Source organism: Larus michahellis, chromosome 4, assembly GCF_964199755.1.
Source record: "Larus michahellis chromosome 4, bLarMic1.1, whole genome shotgun sequence".
NCBI classification, from domain to species: Eukaryota; Metazoa; Chordata; class Aves; order Charadriiformes; family Laridae; genus Larus; species Larus michahellis.
In genome coordinates, this window is record NC_133899.1 from 14,658,408 (window position 1) to 14,685,450 (window position 27,043).

At 37.1% G+C, this 27,043-nt stretch overlaps 1 protein-coding gene across 1 annotated transcript in view; it reads right to left on the reverse strand.

Moving 5' to 3' along the window:
- Positions 1-215: 215 nt before the first annotated feature.
- Positions 216-27,043, reverse strand: part of NETO2 (neuropilin and tolloid like 2) — a 34,330-nt gene continuing 7,502 nt past the window's right edge. The window contains exons 2-9 of the mRNA XM_074583054.1: positions 21,005-21,061; positions 19,372-19,512; positions 17,201-17,449; positions 14,695-14,739; positions 14,478-14,605; positions 11,015-11,243; positions 4,822-4,935; positions 216-1,779 (exon numbers count right to left, since the gene is read on the reverse strand). Coding sequence (XP_074439155.1) covers positions 1,199-1,779; positions 4,822-4,935; positions 11,015-11,243; positions 14,478-14,605; positions 14,695-14,739; positions 17,201-17,449; positions 19,372-19,512; positions 21,005-21,061 — 1,544 coding nt within the window. The 3' untranslated portion in view covers positions 216-1,198. The remainder of the gene's footprint in view (positions 1,780-4,821; positions 4,936-11,014; positions 11,244-14,477; positions 14,606-14,694; positions 14,740-17,200; positions 17,450-19,371; positions 19,513-21,004; positions 21,062-27,043) is intronic.

Genomic DNA, 27,043 nt, shown 5'->3' on the forward strand with positions numbered 1-27,043 from the left:
GTACAGTATCAAACTATATAAAAAGTTTAAAAACCACAATGAGAATTATTATATTTTAAAAAAATTTCTATATTGTAAAAAATTTAAAATTAGGTCTAAACCACCATTAAAAAAGGTATGAAGTGTGCAATTTTGCAAGTGGAAACAAGGGGCACAAGAATGGTTCCATAAGAGATAATAAGAGTTGCTTTGTGATTTCTCTTTTTTTTCCAGTATCATCTTATACCTGGTTATCACAGGCTCAGAGCAGTTCTCTTCAGGCAAGTAGGACATGAGCTAAAAGTATCATCACTGATTTCAGTAGGGAAGATTGGCTGCAATAAGGAGTGAAAAGCTATTTTAAGAGACAAATGTACAGTACAGTCTATTTATGTAAATACTTGGAAAACGCAGGAACAAAATTGTTTTGTAACTACAGAGCTGTGAAATCAGTGAGCCATATGGATCTATAATATATAGCAGAATATTTTAAAATCCTAAAACTTTCTGAAAGAAAACTGTTGTAAAAGTCTACATCTAGAATATCATGAGTACGTACTTGTGTTTTAACCAAAAACTGCAAAGATTATATATTTTCAAACGTAAAATTAATATAACTCAATATTTTTAAAAGGCAGTAATCCTTTACACTTATTTCTCACAAAGCATAGAGTGAGGAACTGATAATTAAAGGCAATATAAATGGTAGGCAAGATGAAACAGATGGCTGTAACATAATTCTTAACTGTCACTTAACACTAACTCTACTTTCAATTTGACAAATACAATAAGACACCTATGTTGACATACACGTGGTGCACTGAACTACTTTTATTTATGTAACGGAGGTATTAAAATTGTCTTGAAAAGCAGATGTCTAAAGAGAAAATGGTATGAGGAAGAGAATAGTAGTCATTGTCTTCAGTGTTCAATGATTAGCATTTGGTTGGTTTTTGTTTTTTAATTCCAATATCCTTAGCTAGTAATTTCCATGCAAAGTCTCTGTCTTACTTGTCTAGATAGGTAGCTTGGGAAGATGGGAGGAAATCCACCACTTTTCAGCAGAATTAGTTACCAAGGCTTTTTTTTTTTTAAAATGAAGTATAATAAGCTAAAAGTGTGTGCATCTCACACGCTGCATATAGTACACTTTTAATATATACACTGTCATTATACATGAGCATTTTGTATATACACCGATACGACCTTCACTAGGAAATTAAAAGTCAATAGATAATGAACCTTGTGCTGTATCTTCTCTTCCTCTAACATAGATTTCACATGGAATCTCCTCCATCACCCTGTCTTCTATGACTTGCTCAGGGCAGTCATGCGCTTGTTTGAAAGTGTAACTGCTTTTCTTGAATGTGCTATTAAATGTTTTCATTGGCTGAGGCTGCACAAAATCATTGCGAAAGGGAAGCTCCATGGAGCTGAGGTTTGTCCTGCTTTGTTTTATATTAGAGGCCTGGGAGCCACAGTGGTGGTCATGAATGCATCTGGAAGCTGTTGAAGGGCGTCTCATTTTCTGATAGTTTTCAAGTTCTTCTGATAGATCTGCCAAATCTGCAGAAATTTCTTTGTCCCTTAGCGAAAACAGTTCATAATGTGGAGGATCAAATACTTCCTGGAAACCAGTTTTATTGAAAGCGGTCTTGCAAGCCATAACCTTTTTGCGAGGTTGCTTTACTTGTACTAGAATTGAAATGATGAGAAGAACTAAAACTATCCCTGACGTGATGCCAATGATTGTTCCATGAGTTTTGGTGATTTGTTCAAACAGTCCAGCTCTTTTCTTTTCTGCAAAGACAAAATAAAGATTATGATAAGGCTTTCATTATTTTCCACACTTTTGATCATCTATTAAAACAAAGCAAGCTGTATTGTGATTGCCATATAAATGCAGTATTAATGAAGTGACTTAATGGCCCTGAAGACTAGACCTGTCTGTCAGTGGGATTTACCATATGGGATCTGTGCATTTATTCAGCAAGTCTAATTCCCTGTCTGCATTAGTGGCTACCATATAATTCAGTGGCAGGTGGAACTCTGTGGCCAGGGCATGTTGTCTCAGCTGGAACGTGGCTTCAATCCTGAACCTATACTGACCAGTTCATATTCAAAAATCCATGAGTTAAATAGGAGTTTATACAGCTACAGATGATGCTTCTCTTACCATGGTTTGCTCCTGCTGGTTAACATTCCCATTGCCAGTAGAAGGAAACCTAGATTTAAAATTTTCTAGTTCTTTAAAGGTGAAGTATCATAGTGATGATGTAAGATTGACTGTACCATTTGTTTTCACATCTCTTGGAAATTTAATAACTATGTCTATTGTACGAGTCTGTTATACCTATTTCAACACAAGGAGCTTTAGCATAAATATATTCCAGTTTTAACAGTGCAGTTATCAAGTCAGTTGCAAAAAAAAAAAAGGCGGGGGAGGAGGGAGCGGAGCAGGAGGGAACTAACCAACCTAAATCATATGGCACTTTTGGCTAGTACTTCATATGAAAACACACAAGATGGCAGCATCAGAACAAGATGGTTTTCCATACTTAAAAATTCTTATTTGAAGATTAAAATTTTCCATTTGTGTTTCTGTTCTGTAAACGTACTTGTCCTAGGGGACTACAGGAATTTTACACTGAGGCTCTGCAACATCTGCTAGGGGAGGAGGAAAGCATTTAATATTATATAGAAGAAAATGTAGCAGCCTAAATGTTGCATATTTGCAGATACCTGTCTCCTGGCACCTAAGTACTCCACACACAGTGCATGAAGAGTTACATACCATATTGACTATCTGAAACAATCCATATGCTAAACAGAGTTCCAAGGAATTGGCTAATAAGTTATGTTTGAAATACAGTTCCACTTCAGAGTTTAGGCTGCTTACTCTGAGTTACATTTATACCTTTAATGCGAAGGGTATCTGCCATTGTCCTACCTAGCTTAGATTTTAAGTGTTACCATAGTTTGTGGGAGGTATGAATTTTAGTGGTATGGCAATTCTCTCATCTGCATCCAGGATTCTTAATTCTTGGAAGATATTCCAATCAAAAAGTTGTTGCGCAAAACGTGATGTCTTCTCCCATCTCTTAAAAGAAATTGCACACAACTGACTTGTCTATCAATTTTGGTGTCACTGGGCTTAGGCATCGGGTAGGTCACAATATGCTCAGATTTAGGTAGCTATTGATATGGACTAAAGGAGAACTCTGGGTGCCTTCGGGAATTGAGCACGATGGTGAGAAGCTTTCTTTTTAGGGATAGATATTGCTCATTTGGTTGCATCAGTCTCCCTTCAGTCTACCTTAGCTGCCAACATGGATCCAGTCTTCAGCTGCCTCTTAATTATCTGCTGTGCAAGTATTAAAGCAGAATTTAGATTGTATTCAGCATCAAGCATGGTAGGTTATTCAGCACCAGATACCAAATTTACAAATACTGAGAAAGACACTTTTTTCAAACAGTGTTTGAAATGGTTTTAATGGCATTCATTTTTTAAATACTGCAGTACATGAGTGAAGTGTGGATTCTAGGCAAGATTCTAGAAAGCAACTGGTAGAGATGGGAAAGAGATCTAGCAATTGCACTTAAGAGGGAACACTGAATATTATCGAAGCTAAGGACTGTTTAGAGGAAGCTTGCTTTTACATTGAAGACTTGGGGGAGTTATGGATCACTTTTGTTAAATGGAAAGCCTCCATAATATATCTTGCATTAGAGTATTTATTAGTGATGTGAAATTTTTTTTGTTTGGCCAAAATGCAATTTCAAAAAGGTCTTTTAATATTTATTTACTGAAAAATTTAAGCTGGATTTGTGTGTTGAAAAGTAGTTTTATTTCAAGATTTTCTTTAGAGAAGGTTTTGACCCTTCCTGCAGAGTCAATTTCTCTTTGGAGTACCTGTTTAAATCTTTCTGGAGTTTTGCGTTCAGACCTATTTGTGCCATTATGTTTGTCAAAAAAAAAAAACCCCAAGCTCAAGTTTATTGTCTTACTGTTTTCTTTTAGCAAGAAAAATTGTTGACCTTAAGCTGGTTTTGGTCCAACTCTGAAAATTCAGTTATTGCTGAAGCACAGGGGAATATACTTGTGCTTTGGCAGAATAACAATTTCCTCAAATCATTAGAATTTTTCCTAGAAAATCTGATATTGAAACAAGTCTTTACTGTAGTTGTGATGGTTTAAACACTACTCCCCTGCCCCATGTTCTAGAAGCAGTGATTTACATGTGTCTGTTTTCCATAAGTGATGACTTCTTGCTTCCTAACAGTTCCTCCTTCTTCCCACCCTTTCTCACACCATATACAGCATCTGCGTTTACTCTGAGATAGTCTATGATTAACAACATAAAACTGTTTTTAAACACTTAAAAGTGTTTTAAAACTGTATGTCTCTGAAGGTTGTTGATTCTATTTCAGCCCTGAGAAAGGCTTTTTGTACTTGAAGGCTTGTCTGTCTTTTTCCAGCCCTATACTTTCTTCTCTGATAAATGCCGTTACCTGTCCCTATGATCCTTGCTTCTTTTGAAGTTTAGAAATGGATAGGATGCAACCTGGCAAATATTAAATTATATTTCCTCTTAAGCTAACATCCTTTTAAAATAGAGAGTATATGCTGAAGAGGAAGAAATTTAATTATAAAGTGGTAAGATCAATATTCAGGATGCTTTCATGTCTGCTGAGTTTAAATAAAAAAAATTGGAACACCTTCCTGAGATTAGTAGAATAGCTGTCTTCAGCATATTTTCAGGAAACAGACATTTCATGGCTTCCTTGAAAGGCAAACTGACCAGCCTAGCTCATAAAGGCTATACTTTGCACTGTATTCACCTCTGCAGTGATTTTCATCCCAAGGGTATGCACAGTTTTGAATGCCATTGCAGACTAAAGAATTATTGATGCACATGTTGCTATGGCAGAAGTAAGTGTTGCCTGAGCAGGGAGCTGTCGGAGAGAAGGGAAAGAAAACATTAGGAATTTTCAGTAATTGATGCATTGCAATAAAACTAGTAAATTCCTGCGATTTTTTTTTTTAACATGCATACTCATTCTTTATCTCTGTTTCAAAAAAAATAATTACTTTTCCTGCACATCACTAGTTATTGGATCATTTACTCTCTCTTCATATGGTTGCTTTCAGGTGTATTATCAATGCCACAAAAAAAATAATTCTTGCTCAAAATGGGTAGCAGATACAGTAACACAACACAAATAATGGAAGGCTTTAATACTTGTCCTTAAAAACATAAAAATCACATGCTTACCATCAATTATATATTTATTCAATCTGCTGTGCATCTGCTATGTAGATGGTATAGCTGGTGGTGAAACAGTTCCTGAACATCTGCATTTTAGAGCCCATTAATATCTTAAGGCAAATCAGATTTGAGCTTGTGGAGGACTGTTTCAGTAACTGCAAGGGACTTCAGTTACTGGAGGCATCTAAGTCATTCCTGCTTGTGAATCAAAGCTCTTAGATCCTCCTATTAGAGCTAATGCAGGGATTAAGACAGAGTACAGTTTAGCTTTTTATCTGTCTATATATAGTTAGAAATTTGAAGAAATAAATTAACTAGAAAGTTGCCCTAAAGATTTTGTTTCCATGAATGTTTGTTATAGCTCTGACATTAGAAAAATATATTACAAAATAGTAATAATTCTTTTCAGGATGTTGTATAATATATATAGAGAATTCGTTATGGATTCAGCACACTGGAGAAGAAATTGATATTCCCTTTCTCTGTCTCAGTAATGTGGTATTTTTATGTCAGAAATGTCTATTATTAGTGGAGTCAGTTACATATTAAACAGCAAAGATGTGTGATAGACACTCTTCTATTTGGTTTCATAGAAAAAAAAATATTCTCAAGCAGTCTAGATTCTCTGAAACATGATGCAAAACCCAAAGGGTACAGCAGAGGAGGGTGACTTGTCCTGAATACAGTGCGTTTCTCGCTTATTCCTTCTGTTAGGTTTCAGAGTCTCAGTGACAAAAAGAGGAGTTATGCTTAAGAGAAAAGAAAATTCAAACCTTTAATTCTGAATTTGCATTCCCTAAATCTAATATGCGTTCTTTTCCCATTTCTTACTCCACTGAATTTTGGTAACCTATTCTCATTGGGTTTAAGCCTTTGTATCACCTTCCTGTTATAGCTTAACCCTTGTCAACCTGGCAAGAAGTTCCATATAGGAAGCTTGTGCTTTAATTGTAGCACAAGTGCTGTAGTAACTTAACGTAATACAGAATGTATTTAGAGTGTATTTTAGAAGAATTTATCTGTGCAATTTCAGTGTTTAAAAATGTCATAACTGTCACATGAATCTTCCTTGCTCAGCTGAGTAGAGAATTTAATTGTTTGGAAAGCAGATTTAGTCTGAAGAATACTTCTTTAGAAGTAGGAAGGTATACATCATACCCATTATATCAGTTATGGATGAAATGTCATGTTGGGTGCAAGCGGGGTCAGATGTCCTGGTAGGAATACGAATACAAATACAGTGAATGTGCAGGAATGGGGCTGGGAAAACCAAAGCCTACCTGGACAGGGTGAGGGACATGAAAAGCAACAAGAAGGGCTTCAAGTGTATCGGCAACAAAAGGAACGCCAAGGAAAATACGGGCGTTCTACTGAATGAGACAGAGCTTCCCTTGATGTCTGGGAAGGTGAGAGAACAAATAATGCTGGAAGCCATTTCCAAACATATTAGAGATAAGAAGGTAATTGGGAGCAGTCAGCATGAATTTATGATGAGGAAATCATGCTTGACCAACCTGATTGCCTTCTATGATGAAATTACTAGCTTAGATGAGGAGAGAGTGGTGGATGTTGTATATCCTGACTTTAGCAAGGCTTTCAAAACTCATAATATCTAATAACTCTCATAATATCCTTGTAGAGAAACTGATGAAGCAAAAACTATATAGGAGGACAGTGAAGTGAATTGAAAACTGACTGAACTGCCAGGCTTAAAGGTTTGTGATCAGAGGCACACAGTCCAGCTGGAAGCTGTCATTAGTGGTGTACCCCAGGGGACAACAGTAAAGCCAACACTGTTTAACCTCTTAATTAATGACCTGTATGTTGGGACAGACTGCACCCTCAGCAAGTTTGTAGATGATACAAAACCAGGAAGAGTGGCTGATAGATCAGACAGTTGTGCTGCTATTTGAGACAAGCTGGAGAAATGGGTTGACAGGAACCTCAAAAAGTTCAGCAAAGGGAAATGGTAATTCCTGCAGTTGCTGAGGAATAACTCCACAGATGTGCATAGACTGAGGGCCAGCCAGCTGTAAAGCATCTTTGTAGACAAACACTTGGAAGTTCTGGTGGAGAGAAAGTGGAATGTGAGGTAGCAATGCACCCTGGTAGCAAAAAAAAAAAAAAAAAAAAAAGCCAATAGGTCAAGGGAGGGGATTCTTCCTCTCTGCTCAGCACTTGTGAGACCACATCTGGAGTGCTATGCTCAGTGTTGGGGCCATCGGTACAAGAGAAATATAGGGGGATCTAGGGAAATGGCATGAAGGCAAGGGCTCGGAGCATCTGACATGACCAGCATGGGTTGTCCTGAGTGGTTGCAGGATCTCCATCCTTGGAGATGTTCAGCAACTGAGTGCATATGGTTCTGGGAAACCTGCTCTCCTTGATCCTCTCCGACCAGAGAGACTTCCTCATTAGGCTTCAAAATCAACAGCCTTTTTTCAAGAATGTTTTATGCCCACTGTGTTTCAAGGGCTAAACAGTTTTTCAGTGGGACGTGATTCAGTGGGACTTTAAGTTCAACCATGCAATTATGTGGTAAATGGAGGAATAAAATCAAACATTTTTCTACATTCAGACTTAATTATGTCTTTAACTGTTTTACTAACTGCTACTGTTTAGGAAGGAAAATATAAAGGAACCCAGTTGTTGCATTGTCGATGTGACAAACTGTCACCTACAATGTATTTAGAGTGGATGCTACGCCAGTTCACATCACCAATGGTTTAAGGCACAATGTAAGCATTATTCTGTAAGCATCATATGAAATCATGATATATCATGATGTAAGCATTGTCCAAAATTATGCTGCAATTAAATTCCAAAGGGATTCACACATTTTCCCTGAAGGACTAAATGACAGGCTAAAACTTATGCAAGAGTATCAATCTAAATATGAAAACAGGTTATCCTAGCCAACCTAAAGCAACTCATAGAAACAGGAAGATGTAATCAATGTTTCTAACCATTATATATCTATATAATGGGAGAAAGACTAATAATTGAAACGGAAATGTTCATGATGCAGACTACCGAATAAAAGGCTCTGGGCCTTATTAGCACATGTGGGGAGAAAAGACTTAAGTAGTTTTTCTTTCTGAATTTGGAAAGAAAGACTGCACAAGCTTTTATAAAGGATGAATAGGATCATCATTTAAACAGAATAGCTTAAAAAGGCTTGAATATCTACTAAAATATTTCTGACTGTGAAATAAAGGAGGATCTATGAAATCTGTGTCCACAGTGGTTGTCATGGATCCATGTGTATCTGCTGGTGTTTCAGTATCCATCTGTATGGAGCTGTAGTTCTTTTGCAGGCACGGAGGAAGAATTATGATGTAAGACACATTCTCTTTCTTATTTCCCTGAACAGGGGAATTTTTTCACGTTTCTGTAGTTTTGGATGATGCATTCTGCTGCTGCTTCCCCTCTGCCAGCACAGTCTCCATTTTACATTCTTGTGTGTTCTCTTTAACATTTTTTGGTATGTCCCATCATAAAGATGGGACAAATTGACTTAATTTTCCTTTTATTTGTTATTTGGAGAGTACGAAGTCTAAAAGTCACAATGATTGATGGGTTCCAGTACAGGACTTCAAGGACATTGCTGGACTCTTCTCTTAACAGCTGCCTAAGACTGGTGCAGTGTTCACAGTGTTCTTTATATCTAGCATTACTCATGTATTGAATCAAGCTAGAAATCAAATACATTGATTTTTTTTTTTTTAACATTGCTGTCAACTGAATTATTTAGTCAAATCTGCAAGCAGCATTAGGTGTGTGTTAGATGTCTGCCATGCACAATTATTTCATTTATGTAAATATCTTCGGAAATATTGATTGTTTTCATGGTTGTCTTCATGTAATTACAAATCATTAGTAAGGTAGAAGTGAAAAATAGCTTAAGGATCTCAAAATAAGATAAGGAGAGATTCACTTTTTTTCAGTTAGAAAAATTGCTTATCACCATTTTATTAAAAAATTAAACATTTTTCAGATACATACTCTCTTTCTTGGAAAAGGTAATTCAAAAGTATCTCAGGTTAGAAGATAAATAAGAACAGCCACGTACCTTTGCAGATTTTCTTCTGTCAATTACTTTTGAGTCGCTTTAAAAATTTAAGTTTGGAAAGTTATCTAGCTTTAACAGTAGTTACTGTTTTAACCTCTTGCAATCACCCTCCTCCGCACTCCCCTCCCTCCCAAATCTCCAAAACCTAAACTTAACAAAAAAAATCCCAAACAACAAAACACTCCAATATTTGTATTAGAAGTGGATAATATCCCTGGCAAAGTTCATAGCGTTTTCTAGATTGAAAGCTGCAATAACTTGCACTATCACTAATATTAATAGTTGTATTGAAATGAAAGCTACTGGAAAAGCAGTTACAAATTTCGCAAGCAAGTTGTTCTTAAAACTGGTATTTACTGAAATTCACAATATCCAAAGGTTATTAATGCCTATTGTAGGTTAAAGAATAGACTAGTTTGAAACACGCAAGTGTTTCTTACCACTATGTATGCAAAGTACGCAGTAAGCTATTTCTCTTCAAAGTCTCTGTTAGTTTAGAAAGACTGTTTTGCAGAAAGTGACTTTTCTCCTGTGTTAAACTCTACTGTTTTATGGAAGAGAATATAAAATCTACTTGTTATCTGTAACCTGAACTTTTTTGCAATGTGGTGACCAGGATCCCTTTCAGGACTAGCTACAGATATGTCAGTTCTGTCAAAAAAGTTATTTCTTTGGCAGCAAATCTGTACTATTTATTCTTCAAGCAGAACATTTTGAAAACCTCTGGCACAAGTATAGTCTGATTTCCTGAAGTGGCAGATGTATTTTATTCAGCTTTTCCCATGTATCTTAGATTTGCTCTGCAGTTCTAAACTTAGTCCACTGTTGTGCTGAAGATGGTGCTTATTTTCAGATTCTGCAATGTGGACGATGTCCTTCACAAATATGTGAGACAACAAAATTCCATTAAGTTCAGAGAGAAAGCACTTAGAAGAAAATCTCACAAAAAATATGCTTTCAAGAAAACACCTTAATTTACATTGAGAATAAAGACTATCTCTAACCCGGGCTGTGGAATCCAAACACAGAAATCCAGATTGCCTTTACAGCTCTGCTTTTAATATAGCTTTCTTAAATAAATTTGAATTTAAGTGCTTATCCACGGTTGTCCAACACGACTGGGCTTTGCTAAGGGATTGTGTGTGGGATCTTTTACAGTCACGTGTGGCTGAGAAGGAGGTAGCAGCTTCGGTGTAGCTGGAGTGTGTGTAGTTCCAGATTCAAAATTGAAAGTGGGGCTGTGGACAGGAAGAAGATCCAGACTCTGCAGGGTCACATGTGTTTTCCAGTCTTCTGAACATCCAGTGTGGGCTTGAGAAAGAGCTTGTTGTGGTGTCTGGCAGGGAACTGGAAGATAGGGGCTAGTGGGAGAGCACACTTCAGTCCCATTGCTGTCTTTTTAAGTAAGTCTGTGCTCATTTGTAAAACTCTCTGCGAAGGATACAGCCTATGGCTGCATTATTACTGAATTCAAATGAAAAATAAACCTTTTAAGAATGTCAGAAAGCCTTTCTTCAGGAACCATGCTTATAATTGTAATAAAGCAAGTATTTAATTTACCTGCTAGTACGTGAAGGAAACAGAAACAACTTTTTTTGTGTGTTCCTGCTGCATAATATATCGCTGATGCTTTTCCTAAAATACCTGAAAGTACCCTAATCCCAGGAGAACAGGCTCTTTAAAATCTACTTACGATCCACAAATGAAGTGAACAGCATTCTGAATCTGCTTAGTCTACTGCCTTCATCTGCCCACATTCGTACCACACCGGTTCCAGTCTGCAGCATGACATCGTTTGCTACTGTGCTGCAAAACTTTGCCTTCAGGTTTTCAATAGAACTACTTCCATCATAGACAGCCACAAAGTTTCTTTTGCATTCATTAGAATGTTCCATTTGATAGTCGAGAAATCGCAAATAAATCTGTTAGGAAAGAGAAATTAATGTCTCTAGGAAAAGTACTACAGAGAAGACAGTTTTCTTTCTTAGCAAATCTTGAATGAGATGTTTTGTCCCCTTACACAGATGTGTAACTCCCAATTCGTAACACTTTTAAACTTAGGTTTTCTCATCAAATATCAATGTGGAGTATTATTTCAAATTTGTCTGAGGCATCTGTTTCACTTCTCCCCCCCACCTTCCCCCCCAAAACAATCTTTACTTAATAATTGACTCTGATATATTTATGGTCCCCTGTGAAAAAAAACTAAAAGGGAACACGCTTGCTGAAGAAAGCCTTAAGCAGCTTTGCTAAACGTACAGTCTATTATTCCAGAAAAGATACAAGAAACACAAATGTGCTGAAAGAATTTTAATGGTATTTTGACTGTTCTCTTTTCTTTCTTTTTAATTCACGAAAACAATCTTAAAATATAAGGGAAGGAGTCTAGTCAGAAAAGCTCTAAAGTAAAATAAGGAAATTAAAATTTGTTGCTTCAGAATGAAAGCTAATTACTGAACTAGAGCAGTGTTACCAAAGACATAAACCGTGAAGTCAGGAGTAATTTGAATAAAAATGGAAACAGGAGAAAAGTAAGGTGGCTATCTAGGAAGAGTTTAATAAACATAAGCCAATCTTAATTCCCCCCAAAGCAGAATTTTAATCCAAGAGAAGGCAGCGTATGTGGTAGAGCATATGCAGCAATGGGTCTAGACTATGTGTTTTGAGTACAGTTTACAATTACCTCTCTGGCTTATACTATGGATGCTAAAGACCTTTTGCATAGTGTGTTTTTTTCTTGCATCTGCCTAATGACAAGAATCTCAAACTCTTGTTTAGTTCGTGAAGCAGGGAAGACAGAATAGATGAGAACCGGACTTACTAGTGCTTATTACCTATTTTTCTGCCCTTTTTCCGTATCTCACTTTTAACCTCAGCTAGAGCCAAAGCCTTTTAAAAATGGATTTTTAAAGAATTCACTAAAACAAAGCCAACCACCTTGGGGGGGGGGGGCAGGAAGGGGGAAGATACCCCCCCCATACACTTAACAGGGTCTACTGAACACATGGTAAAAGAGCACAGTAAAAGACAGGTGACACGTGTACACCCTGGCTCTTCCTTTCCAGTGTTTTCCAAAGGCAGGTTGCCAGCACTGTCTCCCCTTGCACATTCTGTGAAAAGGTGCAACCTGAGCTATATTATCTTATTCTGCATCCCACTGTTTTGTGATTTTCAGTAGACTTTTTTGTTTGTTTTGCCGCTGCTGTCTTTCTTAGATTTACTGCTGGAAGTTCTCACCTACGTTGAGAACCTGTCTTCCATTACTGTCTTATGACACAAAGAGGTGTGAGCTCCAAGTGCTAGTATTTGGTCTGAGAGATGGTATTTTCATTTAATGATTGACTTTATATGTCTGCTGTGAAATTACAATGGAAGCCAAAAATAAATTAGCACACTTTTAGTAGAGCTATTCTGTATATGAAAACAAAGGAATAATTCCATCAAAAGAGCTCAGCTCCGCAAAGCTCCTTCTGGTTAGTATGTTAGGCAAGTAAATATAAAAGGTCCTCGCTCTTAGATTATATTGATTATTCTAGTAATTTTCTGAAATCTGGAGGTAATTTGTTAAATATCTGTTATGCAGATTTTAAAAATCCTTTCATTACTGCAGTTGTATCAGTTTTAAAAATTTACTTTTATTACAAGATCAAATTGTGGAAATTAAAAACGTGTATGCTTATTTTTCTCAAGAGACTGCACCATGTCACATTTAATGGATTTTATCATCATAATTCTGCCAGAATTGAAGCTTGAGAAACCACTGTCAGAATACTAAGAATTATTTTTATGTAATGTTTTAACTCAATAATTTAGGATGATGATCTAATCTCAGGACTGACCCGACTATAACTCTGCCTTCTGGAAACATTCAATAATTTATTAAAATACTTAAGTACAAGACCTGGTGCACTCAAGTGGCAATGCAGAGAGAAAATGCTTTTATTATTGTTTCTGGAAGAACTGCTACTATTACTTAGACTGGTATAGGGCTCTTGGGAGTTGAGTCACTTCCTTAAAGGCTCAAATATATTAATGGAGTTTTAGTTTCTTTCTTGTCTTGTCCTCACCATCTTTCAGGTTGCTGTTTTAGAACTAATTTGGAAGTTGGTGGGCTGGTTGGTTAACTATTAGGAATGTGTAAGAAGGTACAGAGTAGGTTTGTCATCTTGGCAGCTACTGCTTAAAAATATTTTTAAATTTTTATGTACGTGCAAGCAGTGGTATGGGCTCTAATACATATACAGAAGCAAAATTATAGATGTGTATGCTATATGGAGAAAAAAATACGTACTCTTCAGTGCAAGTCACAAGTAATTACGTATATGATTCTGAAATGTATAGCTTTTTTTTAAAACAGTCTTTTTTTTTTTTAAACAGGCTATAGCTATTGTATTTTGGAATTATGAATAGGATAGCTCAAGTTGTTTTTAATGAGCATAAGATAGTGATGTTTTCGTAAGCAGTCTCTAGTTCTGCAGGCACAATCATAAATACCAGGTACCTAGGAAACTAATGCTGATTTTTGGCTCGAGCAGCTAATATGGGCCTTTAGAGCTTAGGCAGAAAAGCGCTAGCAAATTTTATTGTGGCACTTTAAGAGGGTGTGATCCTATAGCTAAGTCAGAAGAGAAAGAGTGATAATTCCTCAGCTGTTTCCAGGTAAAGACTTTCATTACAGCTCAGACTGCTAATGAAAGTGGGTTGTAAGGTGCTGGACTGTGAATTAGACTGGGGAGGAGCAGGTATGTGTTCTGTTGACTTTGAACAGAACCAAATTCTCCAACAGAAACAGTGGAGGCAAAATTTTAAATCATGGCAGCAAGATTTACTGGAATTTATCAAAGCTGTTAGACAGCATTTTTGCCTGCGGTCTTCCAATAAAACCAGAGACTAAGTTAAACGCCCTTGAAAAATGTTGCTTAATCACTTTTCACCATTATTTTGTATTTTAAGTTTCAAATATTAGAAGACAACACTGTGGACTGGCTGTGTAAGTTTAATTTCAGAAACAGTCCTCTATCTGGATTTCTTGAGCCACTGATACATAATTCATTTCACTGAAAGTGAGACATTATGCAAATCACAGTTAGTGCCTGTTACCTGTTACTAATGACTTGGAAACCCATTATATGCTGAATGATATGAATGAAACCAACCTTAGCATTTGGAGTAGCTTTAATTGTCCATATGCAGTCAACTGCTTGTCCTGGTTTTGTTTTTCCTTCTTGTTCTACTTGACTGGAACGTACTATTCCATCAGCTCCCGAGAGCTCAAATTGGCAGTCTAGGGAGAACATATATTTTGCTGTCAAATGCAATATGATATTAATTTAAAATTTCATGTATAAAGAAATTGTTACTGTAATACTAGACCTGGGATGGGATTTAAAATACCTCCTAGGTAAGTGAAGTCAGGATCTGTAATAGAAAGAAGTCATGAATCACAGGGGCTATCAATGCTCGACAATCACTTCAAGGTTTCATATAATCTGAAGATTATGTCCATTTTTTATTATGTTACAGTAAAAATTGCTAGAAAGTTTACCGAATCGATTGGAGGGTACAGAGACAATTTTTTTTTTTTTTAGATGATAATATTATTCCACAAAGATTGACCTTATCTGAATAAGGTAATTCTATACTGACGGCTCAGATTTCCAGCATAACACCAAAAATTACTATTCACTATTTTGTTCCTACATTATATTCTGAATTTAACTATGCCAGTTTTCACTGAAATCACTGGAGCTCCACAAGAGTACAGGGGGTCTTTCTGTGGGCATTTTTAGCAGATAGCTGCCTGTCTAGTTCTGAACAATTGGAAGTTTAGTAGAATGTATCAACGCTTTGAAATAGCTAATTGCTATTAATTAAGAATATAAAGAAGGACAGTTCAATACTTAAGATACGTTTTCCTTGGGTACCCATGCCTCTTCTATTAGGCCAGGTACCACAGTTCTAGACATTGTTTATGAAGGCAGAATTTCACCTTGATTGCTCCTCTGTCTTCTCTCTTCTAAATGTGATGTGTAGGTAGTGCATATCTCTGTAGTATATACTGTAGTAGTATACTATATGCATGCTACTAGTGAGTTAAGAATATACTTTTTCATAATGATTAACTGATGGTACTTGACTTTACTGGGATTAGGGCTTGGCTAAAAATGAGTCTGTAATGGGCTGGGATGTCCAAGGCTTACATTTCAGTGATCAGGCTTGTGTTTCCTCACAAATCCGCATAGAAACTTGCACGATGCACCCATTTGCATCTGTGGCATAGAAAATGACCACCGAAATCATGCAAATCATAGTGTGTATATGTGTGTGAAATGTTAGTCTATGCAAGGAAAACACTAGTTCATGCAAAAGTGCATGAACGTTTTGTACAAAATTCTTTTCCAAATGAAGTTCCAGAACGTGGTTCTTTCTCTGGTCCTCTAAATGTTTTTCTGTATAGGGAGTTCATCACTTCCCCCAAAATGACTCAGTCATGCGCTTAAGACTCAGTACAGCTGAGAAAATGCCGTCTTTGCCCTCCTCTGTTTTAGTTACCTATAGTGAAAGCTATGATCACTACATGCAAAATTCTGCAAGAGATTTTCAGCCTTCTTTGTTAATGGATTTTTTTTTATGAAGTGGGGGTGTACGTGCATGTCCCCATCCATTTTCACAATGCCAAAATGTTTTACCACACTCAATGTAAATGTAGAGGAAAGAAAAGGAAAGAAAAATATCGGTCCTTCAGTTGCTGTCATCTATGGTGAAAATAATACACAGTTTAAATGTATATTTAAAGTTCCAGTCTGGAACTAGGCTAAGTTAGTTTTGAAAGTGACGATAATGAAATGGCTTTGGAAATGGACTTAGCAAAATGCATAAGTACTTTTCCTATGAAAACATTTTAGCACGTTATTCACAGTGGTCTGGGCACCATGATAATCTGAAGATTTTCCATGTCTAAATCCCTAGCAAGTTATACAGTTCTATAAGCAGTAATACATAATCATGTATAGTGTTTTCGTGTGCTTTAGGGGTAAAGACGACATTAAAACATTATGCCTGTGTATACATTTATAGTAGTAGTAGAGTTGACATTTGTATACTGTTTTTTGTCCCAAAGGACAACAAAATGCTGATAACTACACGTATAGTATCTGTGAAGTACAGCAGTCAAGCATTGCACAAGGACATCAGGTCACATTTTCTTGTAAAAAGAATGCCCTGCCAGTTTTAAGTGGCCCCACAGAGCAGAGGTACTTTCTGGCTGCCTAAAGGCACTGTCAGCATATTATCCTCTCCTTCATACACTGTAAACTACACCATACTTTAAGCAAAGAACAAATTCTGTTGTCTGAGCCTGTGGTTTGAAGGAATCTAGTTATACTGAGAGCTGATGCTTGGACTGTATAGATATTTCCTCTGGCTTTTTGTAATGGAGATTTAAAATGTCTTGCATCTGTCTGGAAGTGCTATTGCTTCAAGTGTTTTTGTCATAGTGTCTTATATTCATAGAAGACAGGCTGTTGAAAATGCCAGCTATTTGTCTACATAAATGCTTTTTCCATTACTACCACTGGTAAAACTGGTACAAGTTAGAGTAACAATGAGGGCAGTTGCTAAAGCCTTCAGCATGAACAAGATCAACAGACTTCTTCATTAGCAAACTATAGACCTGTGATTCCCTTCAGTCAATTTTCCAAAGTGTTTTTAGTCAAGTGTGCTGCAGGATTAGCAGCACTGAGACTGTAACTAGCGCACCGTCACTTTGCCTTCATAAGCACTTAGGAAATACAGCTCTAGACTGCCAGCATAAACACATCCACAGAGTTCAATGGGAGCAGATGGTCATTAACTCGGTCAGAATTTTAGGCATCTTTACCTGGTATAAATGAGTACTTTGCTTGAAATCCCTTTCCTTCCAGCTCCTCATCAGAAGTAAACTTGATCCACATAAATCTCCCCGTTGATCTAATTAGCGCAGGACTTTTCAGACCACAGTAACGATTAATGAGAGGGGAGAAACCAAAAGGTCCATCTCGAACCTCCAGATGATCAAACCGACATTCAAATGAGGGTTCTATGTAATAAGGTTCATCAAAGGTCAACTCAATTCTTTGTCGTGGAGCAGCTAGATATAAACAATTGAGCAAAAGAGTAAATGAAGATCTATATAAAAAACACAAGAAGACATGAAATAATGAAGAGACAGGCCTCCAAAACAGCAAGATATAAGAGAGTCTGGAAACTTCTCAAAATACAGTCTGGCAGTCTGCTACAAAAGTCAGATACACTGTAATAATTTAAAAAATGATTGTGTAGAAGATACTTTTTCATGGAATTCTTTTGCTTGCTGATCTTTATTGTTGAACGTTCAGAAATTACATAAATTTAATGCAGCACGTGTAACATATTAACATATATACGAAGGTATTAAAACAAGTTTTAACATTAAGATATAAATTAAAACCAATGTTCTGTGAAAGCAAAGTACATAAAAAAGGACAAAACATTGAGGGATGCAGAGAAGAATGTAAAAGAAAAAGATATGAAGAACTACTCACTGGTGTATTTCCTAAACATTAAGCCCAAATTTGCAGGTCCTTTGGCAGGAGACATCTTTTATTAGAATGTTCAGAGAAGTGTAAATGCTTTGTATGTATTGTTAATATGCAGGTGACTGGAGATGTTGGTAAGTCTGAACTCGTGACAGCCTAACATCAGGATTTGGATCAGACCGCTAAATCCTGATGAAATGCAGCTATGGCTACTTTGTGACTGGACTTTCACAGCTGTAGTTTGGAACCCTGACTTTATATTGTATGAATAGCTTTAGCGTTTCTTGTTCTCGTCATCTATTGAGCTACATGAACTTGCAGATACTAACTGGTTATCTGGAATGACAGCATTAAAGATTTGCATGCCGTCTGCTTCTTCTACAAAACTGATTGATTTATATGTCTCAAACACTCTATTTAGACCTTATGCCTTACCTTATACATGAGTTAAAAATATTCATAGCTGTTTGCACATAATGGCAGTGGTCTGAAGGAAGGACCGAATCTTAGCTAGAAATTGTGGAGGGCCTTTGTCTCACTCAGTTGCTCATAATATTTCTGTATAAGGACGGTGAGGACAGAGGCGTGGAAACTGATTCCATGCCCCATGGAAACTGCCTTGGGCAAGGGAGATCCAGCAATGGATCTGGTACGTCTGAACTCTCAAGCTGCTCTCCGGTGCCTTCACTGGCAGGGAAGATGCGAAACTTCAGATGTGCATGCATACAAGCAAAAATGAGGATGTCTGCGAACCAGTACTATACTGTACAAATATAAACTCACTGAAACATATTACTTGAAATATTTCAATTAATTGATATGAATCTGATGATTAAGCTGACTAACGTTTTTAGCTGACTTCAGTGGGTTGAGGAAAAAATAATTAGTGTGTCCCAAGTCTTGCAGCCGTTATCCAAGATATTCTCATTGGAATGTGGTTTTATTCCTGTTAATGAAATTTTTTTGTCCTCATCACATAATTTTAATAGTGACCTCAGCAGCGCTAACAAATCTCCATAGTTTTAGTACAGTGCTATGGCAGGCAGATGTGTAATTTTTATTAATAAAGGGCAGCATAAAGATTTTCTGCTTTTGAGATTGACAGTATGTAGTCTTCAATCATCTTTTGCAGTTTATCATCAGCAATACTGGAAGTGATATTAAGATAACAAGCTACAATTTTTATCTTAATACTTCTGTGCCTTCATAGATTACAGTAGATCTGATGCTGCTTTTTCTGGCTGTGAGGATATGTCTTATTCCATATAGCTAATTCCTTAATGTTTGCATTTTCTATTTATTTGTTGTTATTACTTCAGAGAGCAAAGTTAGCTTCTTTGTTCATAGTTCAATCAAATGACTGCAGGATTGATTATATTACTAGTATGGCTATACAATACTTGACAATATAGTAAAATTAGAGAGTTTTAACAGTTCAAGGTTATCCATTTAACAGTAAGATTGCAACACCACAAAAGAGAAATACTGCGTGTACCTTCTAAGATATAGATGCACTCTTGATTTGGTGGGTACATGTTAGGGTAGTTTGGTGAAGCAAAATGTCCTCCATTACTTGTTCGTACCCAGTTGTCACACTGGGTAGGAGGAATGCGATTCACTCCTATGTTTTGCCCACCTTAAGGAAAAAAAAAGTGATCAAATAAATTTCTCCTGCAAGCATGCAATTTTGATTTTGCAAAAGTAAAACACTGATATAATGTATATCCTATAAAAGAAGAAAATAATTTATTTTGGTTGAAAACCCTCTTATATGCCACTTGTTAATAGCTAGCTATGAAAATCTTATGTTTAATTTAGTGATGTAGTATATGCTAAAGAGATCACAGTTTTTGAGCATTAAATATGTCCAGTAATCCCTGGGAGGGGAAGAGAGGGAATATTTTTTTTTACCCAAGTCAGTTTAGATTTTTTGATGTTCTTTCTACATCAAATAGTCACAGTGGCTGCCAATACAGCAGCATTATTTTATGGCTTATGTCTTCTTCATTCCTATGTAAATATAATCCAAAATATTTGTTAGCTTTTACTATTTTGGGCCCTGATTCCAGACTATACTGAAGTACATGGTCCTTAGATTGAATATCTATTTACAATAATTTGTTGGAATACAGAATGCTTATAACAGAATGAATTATAATATGTAAACTAAATACAGCAATGGCAGTTAAAAAAATTACTAGCAATAGGTAGATTGCACTGGTAGCTAAGGGTCTCATTTAATATGAGGTCTTCTTCAGGGTGTACAGGGAAATATGATCCTTGACTGAGATTATGCAGTTTACTAAGATAGTGCGTCACGCTAGACCATTCGCAGGAGCATTGTTAGTTCAGATTTCCGTATCCAAGGAGAAAGGAGTTGGGAATAGTACAATGTCTCTGACATTTTTCTTAAGTACCTTTGACCCTTCTCCTTGATACCTGCAGAACTGGAGAGAATAAGACACAGGATATGTGGTTTCTGATAGATTTTTCCTCAATCTCACAGGGTGCTCTCATAATGTTATTTATATTTATGCAGTTTTTCTTTGCAGACCTTTGAGAGGGAGTCCATCCTGATACAGGTCTTAGCTGCCTCCAGTAAATTACATCACCTTCTACTGGTATCTTGGCAGCTTTTTGATTTATGGGGGTGAAAACTTAGTCTCTCCTGCAGAAATTGTTCAAGGAAATTCTGTAGGTGTCAGTTCAAGGAATTCTTCTCTCCTATGTGTAGGCTGATCCCACATATGAGAAAATAAGGTTTGTGAAACTGATGCCTTCCCCACTCAGCAGGCTTCAAAAATGTTTGTGGGTGGACTATTTGAACAGTTTGTTGTCAGATACAGAAAACATGCATTTCCGTGGTGTTTTTTTTCCACCTCTAAGGTCTAAAACCATAGAATTTTAACTGGGTAAGTGAATGTCCATGTTCTTTGTGACTGGGTGGCTTTGTTCAGTTGGAAAAATGCAGTAAATAGGGGGGAAAATGGAAAATAATGGAATTCATCTTGGCAATTCAGGAGCTATTAATACGTGAACACAAATACTTTCTTTCACTTATATTGCTTAATTAGAAATTATAAAACTGTTACATTTTTTGAAAGAAAATAATCAAACCAAAATTGTACCTTGTGTCTTCTGTGCAACGGCAATCCCTTCCACTACAAGGATTGTTACTAGCAACACTGATGAGAGAAATCAGACAGGAAAAACATCAGTAATTCATCAGTATTATAGACCATTTTCTGCAGTCTCGATTCATGCAAATCCTAGAATCATGAACCAAAACAACTCAGAACATACAAAAATATGTAATTAATTTCTGTGCTTTCTTAAAATTTCAACTTTAGAAAACCAGAGCAGCCTAAGTGCACTGTCGGTTCTTCCAGGTTCCTTAAGAAAGCTTGTGTGAGATTAGCAATTTATTGTTTGAGGGGACTTTAAGAATATTTTCTAGAGTATCTACTAGTTTGCAAGCATTTTATAAAATTAAATGGTATCTATCTTCTATATAACTTTTATATCCTGAAACAAGATGTTTCACTACTATATTGAACCATATTTATCCTAAAACTCCATATGCATAACACGTACAAAAGACTTCTTCAGCTTCCAAGAAATTAATCAGGTCCACAAGAGACACTGCATAGTCTTATCCCTACGTGGATTTTAGGAGCACTACAGAACTGTGCTTGCAAGACTGGTAGTTGTGATGCTGCCACAATAACAGTGATTTCTACAAATGATGTAGCAGTAGAAAACGAGCAGATACAAGTTCTACCAATGGGGAGACTTACTCTGAGCAGTGACAACTGCTAGGATGTGGACACTGTTAGGATATGCACTGCTGCAAGCACTCTGGTTTGCTGAAGCTTTGTGTTAGTCTCAGGTGTTGGTACGTGCTGGCATTTTCTAGATTTTCATTGACTAAATATCAAAGATTTTGTTACGCTCTTTCCCCAACCCTCTTTCTTCTTCCTTCCTTCCCTAAAAAGAAGCTGTCAAGATGGTTTTGCTTTTGGCCTTTCCCTTATGTTTATACTTATGTCTGAACAGCACGTATTAAAGATTCCATATTCCACCGTTCATCAACGGTTTTAAAACAGGCTTAATGTCGAGATTTTCTTAAAATGCTTTGTCTCCTCAAATTGATAGGGATTACCAGGAAGGGAAAAGAGAATAAAATAGAACATGTAATTATGCCACTCTTCAAATCTTTCATTTGCTTCCATCTTGAGTATCTCTACAATTCTGGACACATATCTTAAGAGAACTAGCTAAGTAGGTTAGGACTCTGCCCTGGACTGAAGCTGGCTGAGGGGAGATAGAATACAACTTCAAAAAATCAAGAGTGTCATTGAGGGGGTGAATAGAGCACGACTACTTCTTGTCTCTTCCAATACAAGAACCAGGGGGTATCAGACAAAGCTAGAAAGTGGCATGTTCAAAGTAAATGAAGATTTTATTTTTTTTAATGCACGTACTTCATAACACATCCTTAAGGTAGAAAATTCTGTTTCAGAAACTCCTTAAGACGTAAGTTGTTGGAAGTCTGGGATAATATTTGGGGCAAGTAATAATTTGCTCGACTTTTATACTCTTTCTGAGACCTCTGCTTCTATATCTCTGTGAAAGAAGATACCAGGCTAGATGGACCTTTGATTTGACCTGGTATGTCCTTTCCCATGTTCTTAATCTACTTGTTAATACTATGTCAGACAGGCATGGCCTCACCCCTGCAGGAAATAAAAGATTTCAGCAGGAATTTTATTGTCACATTCAAGGAGTTGATTTTATTTCCCCAGTTTTCTACTCTTGTTGCTCAGGCATTACAGTGGCACGTGCTGAAACAGCATTTTCTCTATCTGTGATTTTCCCCGACTTGCTGTTAGGCTTTCAGCCCTTAAGAGAGTTCCAGAGTGAACACGCACTGACTGTGAACTACAGTGATCTTGACTGAACTCATCTAGATGCTACCGTAATGTTGGCATAGATATATTATCTTGGGGAAAGACAAAAGGAATCAAAGTCTGCCCCAGAAGTGTCCATCTAGCATTTGTGTTGTATTACGTATGTTTCTGCTGCCCTTTCTTCTCTCTACCCGTATTAGAACAGGATGTGTATCATTATGAGACTTTCCTCACCGACAGCCACTTTCTCCCTTGTAAGTCGAGTTCACAACTGTGGGTGTTCTAAGACACCATATGGGTCTCGCAAACACGTGTTATGTTCCTAGAAGCTTAGCTGATTTTTAGGGATGGATTATGAGATAGTAGGTTAAGACTTAGGTATTTTTGCAATTTCCATCTTTGCAACAATTCTGGATTTTCATCAATATTAATATACTGAAAATATATGTCCCAACTGTCATTATCCCAATACAAAGTATCAATTGTTAATCACTGCTGACTCACTCTAGATTGAAAATTCATCCTTCAGAAGAAGGTATCTAGTACCCATTACTGGTCTTCAAGTTACGGATATTCACTCGTCTTTAAAGTGGTGTTCCCCGGGGTTAAGTATTGGGGCCAGTTCTGTTTAGTATCTTTACCAATGACCTGGATGAAGGGATTCAGTGCACCCTCAGTAAGTTTGCAGACAACACCAAGTTGGGCAGGAGTGTTTATCTGCTTGAGGGTAGCAAGGCTCTACATAGAGATCTGGACAGGCTGGATCAATGGGCCAAGGCCAATGGTATGAGGTTCAACCAGACCAAGTGCTGGATCCTGCACTTGGGTCACAACAACCCCGTGCAGCTGTATAGGCTTGGGGAAGAGTGGCTGGAAAGCTGCCTGGTGGAAAAGGACTTGGGGGTGTTGGTCAACAGCCAGCTGAATATGAGCCAGCAGCGTGCCCAGGTGGACAAGAAGACCAATAGCATCCTGGCTTGTATCAGGAATAGTGTGGTGAGTAGGGCTAGGGAAGTGATTGTCCCTCTGTACTCTGCACTGGTGAGGCCACACCTCAAGTACTGTGTCCAGTTTGGGGCCCCTCACGACAAGAAAGACATTGAGATGCTGGAGCATGTCCAAAGAAGAGCAACAAAGCTGGTGAAGGGTCTAGAGCACAAGTCCTATGAGGAGCAGCTGAGGGGTTGTTTAGTCTGGAGAAAAGGAGGCTGAGGGGAGATCTTATTGCTCTCTACAGCTACCTGAAAGGAGGTTGTAGTAAGGTGGGGGTTGGTCTCTTCTCCCAGGTGATAAGTGATAGGAAAAGAGGAAGCAGCCTCAAGTTGCACCAGGGGATGTTTAGATTGGATATTAGGAAAAATTTCTTCACTGAAGAGGGTTATCAAGCACTAGAACAGGCTGCCTGGGGAAGCGGCTGAGTCACCATGCCTGGAGGTATTTAAAAGACAGATGTGGCACTTAGGAACATGGTTTAGTGGTGGACTTGGCAGTATTAGGTTAATGGTTGGACTTGATCTTAAAGGTCTTTTCCAATCTAAATGACTCTGTGAGTCTATTCAATAAAGCAAATAAAATAAATAAATATCCCATCTTTATTAGCATATGATTGACATTAGTTTTCAGATTTTTTTTAGTTTTTAATGTTTCTTATATAGATGCTACTATTTAAAAATTATTTGCAGTTTATTTTTGTGGCTTCTGTGTTTAAACTGCACACTCAAAGATCTGAGCTTAAGTGCATGAACTTATAATGCATTTGTATTCCTGAGACAGCTTGTCCCTAACAGAGAAACTTGATAGTGGTTATACAGTTGTCTATGTATTTTCTTTGTTTTTTTTCTACATGGATTTTGGAGCAACACTTCAAAGTTGGCTTTTGTCATTAAAGTAAATGCAGTTTCCACAGTCATATATATATAAATCATGACCACTTCTTCTATTGAATTAACCTTTCTTAAAGATGGGCTACGCCCACCCTCTATTTTGCAAGGACATAGCAATCTCTTTATAACTTGTTGTGCTGCTTCTTAAAATGCAAAATAGGCTTTGTCTTTTTTTCTTAAAGCAAACAAACACAGAAATATGAGTAAGATAAATACTTTAATGACTAACAAAATTAATGCAGATAGTCACTTTCATGTAACAGTGGGGAATCTGCAGGTTTGTTGTTTGCTTTGGGGTTTTTTAGTACAGCTATCTACTATGGCTAACACTGTTAGAGTATACCTTTCTTTTTCACGTTGAAAATATCAGTAAGCATCTATGTTTATTTCAGTCATCGTGCTCTCTTGTACAGATAGAAATAACATAAGAGTAGATGTTCAGTTACACTAACCAGTGATTTCCCTTCTTGAAATGATGTGGATACAGAAAGAAGTCTCCTAAAAGGAATTATGAAAATCTGACTGGCTTTCACTAAAACCTGTGCTGTTTCTATAAATAGTCCAGAGCTGTTGTGTGTGTGTGTAAGTGCAAAAGAACAGTGCATGTTTCCTGCAGAACAGCATGGATATGCAGGCAATTACAGAAGATAAATGGGCTGAATATTTGTCTTATTATCTTCCTTTTGTCATGTTATATGGATGAGTGGATATAGTGTGTATGGGCCATCTTCTCTTTGTTCCGTGCCCTTTTCATCCTCTTCATTTTTAATCTCTTCCATCTCTTGCCTTTCTCTGGCAATGTCTATCCTTCTAATGCTCTCAACAACCCTTAAGATGTATTCAAAGCAAGCCTGGGTAGCAAATGTTTAAGGGCCTTCCTTTGCCATTACTTTTATCTCAGGTGATAGTACGATAAAGAAAAGAGGTGTCTCTGACTAATACTCTGTATGTGTGCTGTCCTTATCTCTGTGACATTGGTAGCAAAAAGGTGGAGAGAGGACTTACATCTGTTCTTCCTCAGAATACTGGACAGGGACACCAGAAGCAGTATTGCCTTAAACTGTGTGCGTTTACATGACCCAGTATAATTTGGATCGCAAACAGGAGGTTTTTGGCTGAAAACAAGGCTTATCAATGTACAGGATGAAAGGAAAAGAAAGAAGGAAAAAAAATCAGTCAGGATATTTTTAGACCTTTTAGACCACTTCCATTAACCCATTTTTGTGTGCGTTTTAAAAACAACAAAGCAATCACTTTGTGTCCTAAATCCATACTACTTCCTGGAAAAATATTTTTGAATCTCGAAGACTAATTTGGACCATACAAGTCAGTAAGATGGAAGGAAGATGTCTAGAGAAGAGCCAGATTCTGTAGGATGGTGCAGTGGAGAGCTAGTGCTGACCCAGTGTCCTGCATGCACTGCATGTGGGGCCACACACACAGCAATTAGAACAGACATACCAAACTACTTCTACTAAAGTCTTGTAGCACTTTCAGAAGGATGAAGAACGAGCTTTGTTATTTCTGATAAACTGAAATTCAAATAGTTGTAATGCACCTGAATTTGCAATGGAACACAGCATTCCTCTGCTCCTTCTTTTTTCCTCTTTTAAAGTCTATTACATATCACTGTGACAGGACTGTTCTTCAGTGTGGATGAAAGATAACTCTGGACTTAGCTCCATATTCTATTATGGTACAGGAAGCAGAAGTAGTAAGTATCTAAAAATGCCACTTGAACATGGTTTGCTAATATAAGCAACAGCACAAACAGTGCAGGATTGCATGGCTGCGTTCAGTATCAAAGGGATATAAGGGTGGGTTTGATTGCTTTGTTTTTAATGGAGGAGAGTGGTGAGAATTCTACTAAAGGACACTGAAATACGGGAGACTGACCTTATAAATGTAGAGATATTTAGTTGGTAAACATAATAGAGGTTAGTGCTTCTGCACCTTATATTGAGCTTCTACTTTATGATATGTACACTGTAGAAGAGGCTATCATTAAGCCAACAGCAGCACAGCCACTGAGGCAGACTGAGGGGCTTCTTTTATTCATGAATCTGTTATTTGCTACAGACTTTTACTCCGCGAATTATAGTGCATACTTTTGTACTACTGTTTAAAGATCTGATAGTTTTTACCTGTGTGAACATCAAGGAGAAATAAAGAAAAAGCAGCAAGCTTCTGTCTTTGTTTTTAAAATAATTGATTTTTCATTTTCTTCACTTCTTTGCATGAAATATTTTAGATCACATAGCCTGCAGACTGCTGTATAAATTTTTAAGAGTGAAGACATTAACCATACATTGCAAATTCTTATTACTATTCTGTTGTTGAAATAGGCTTATGGAATAATATAAAAAAAATCCCC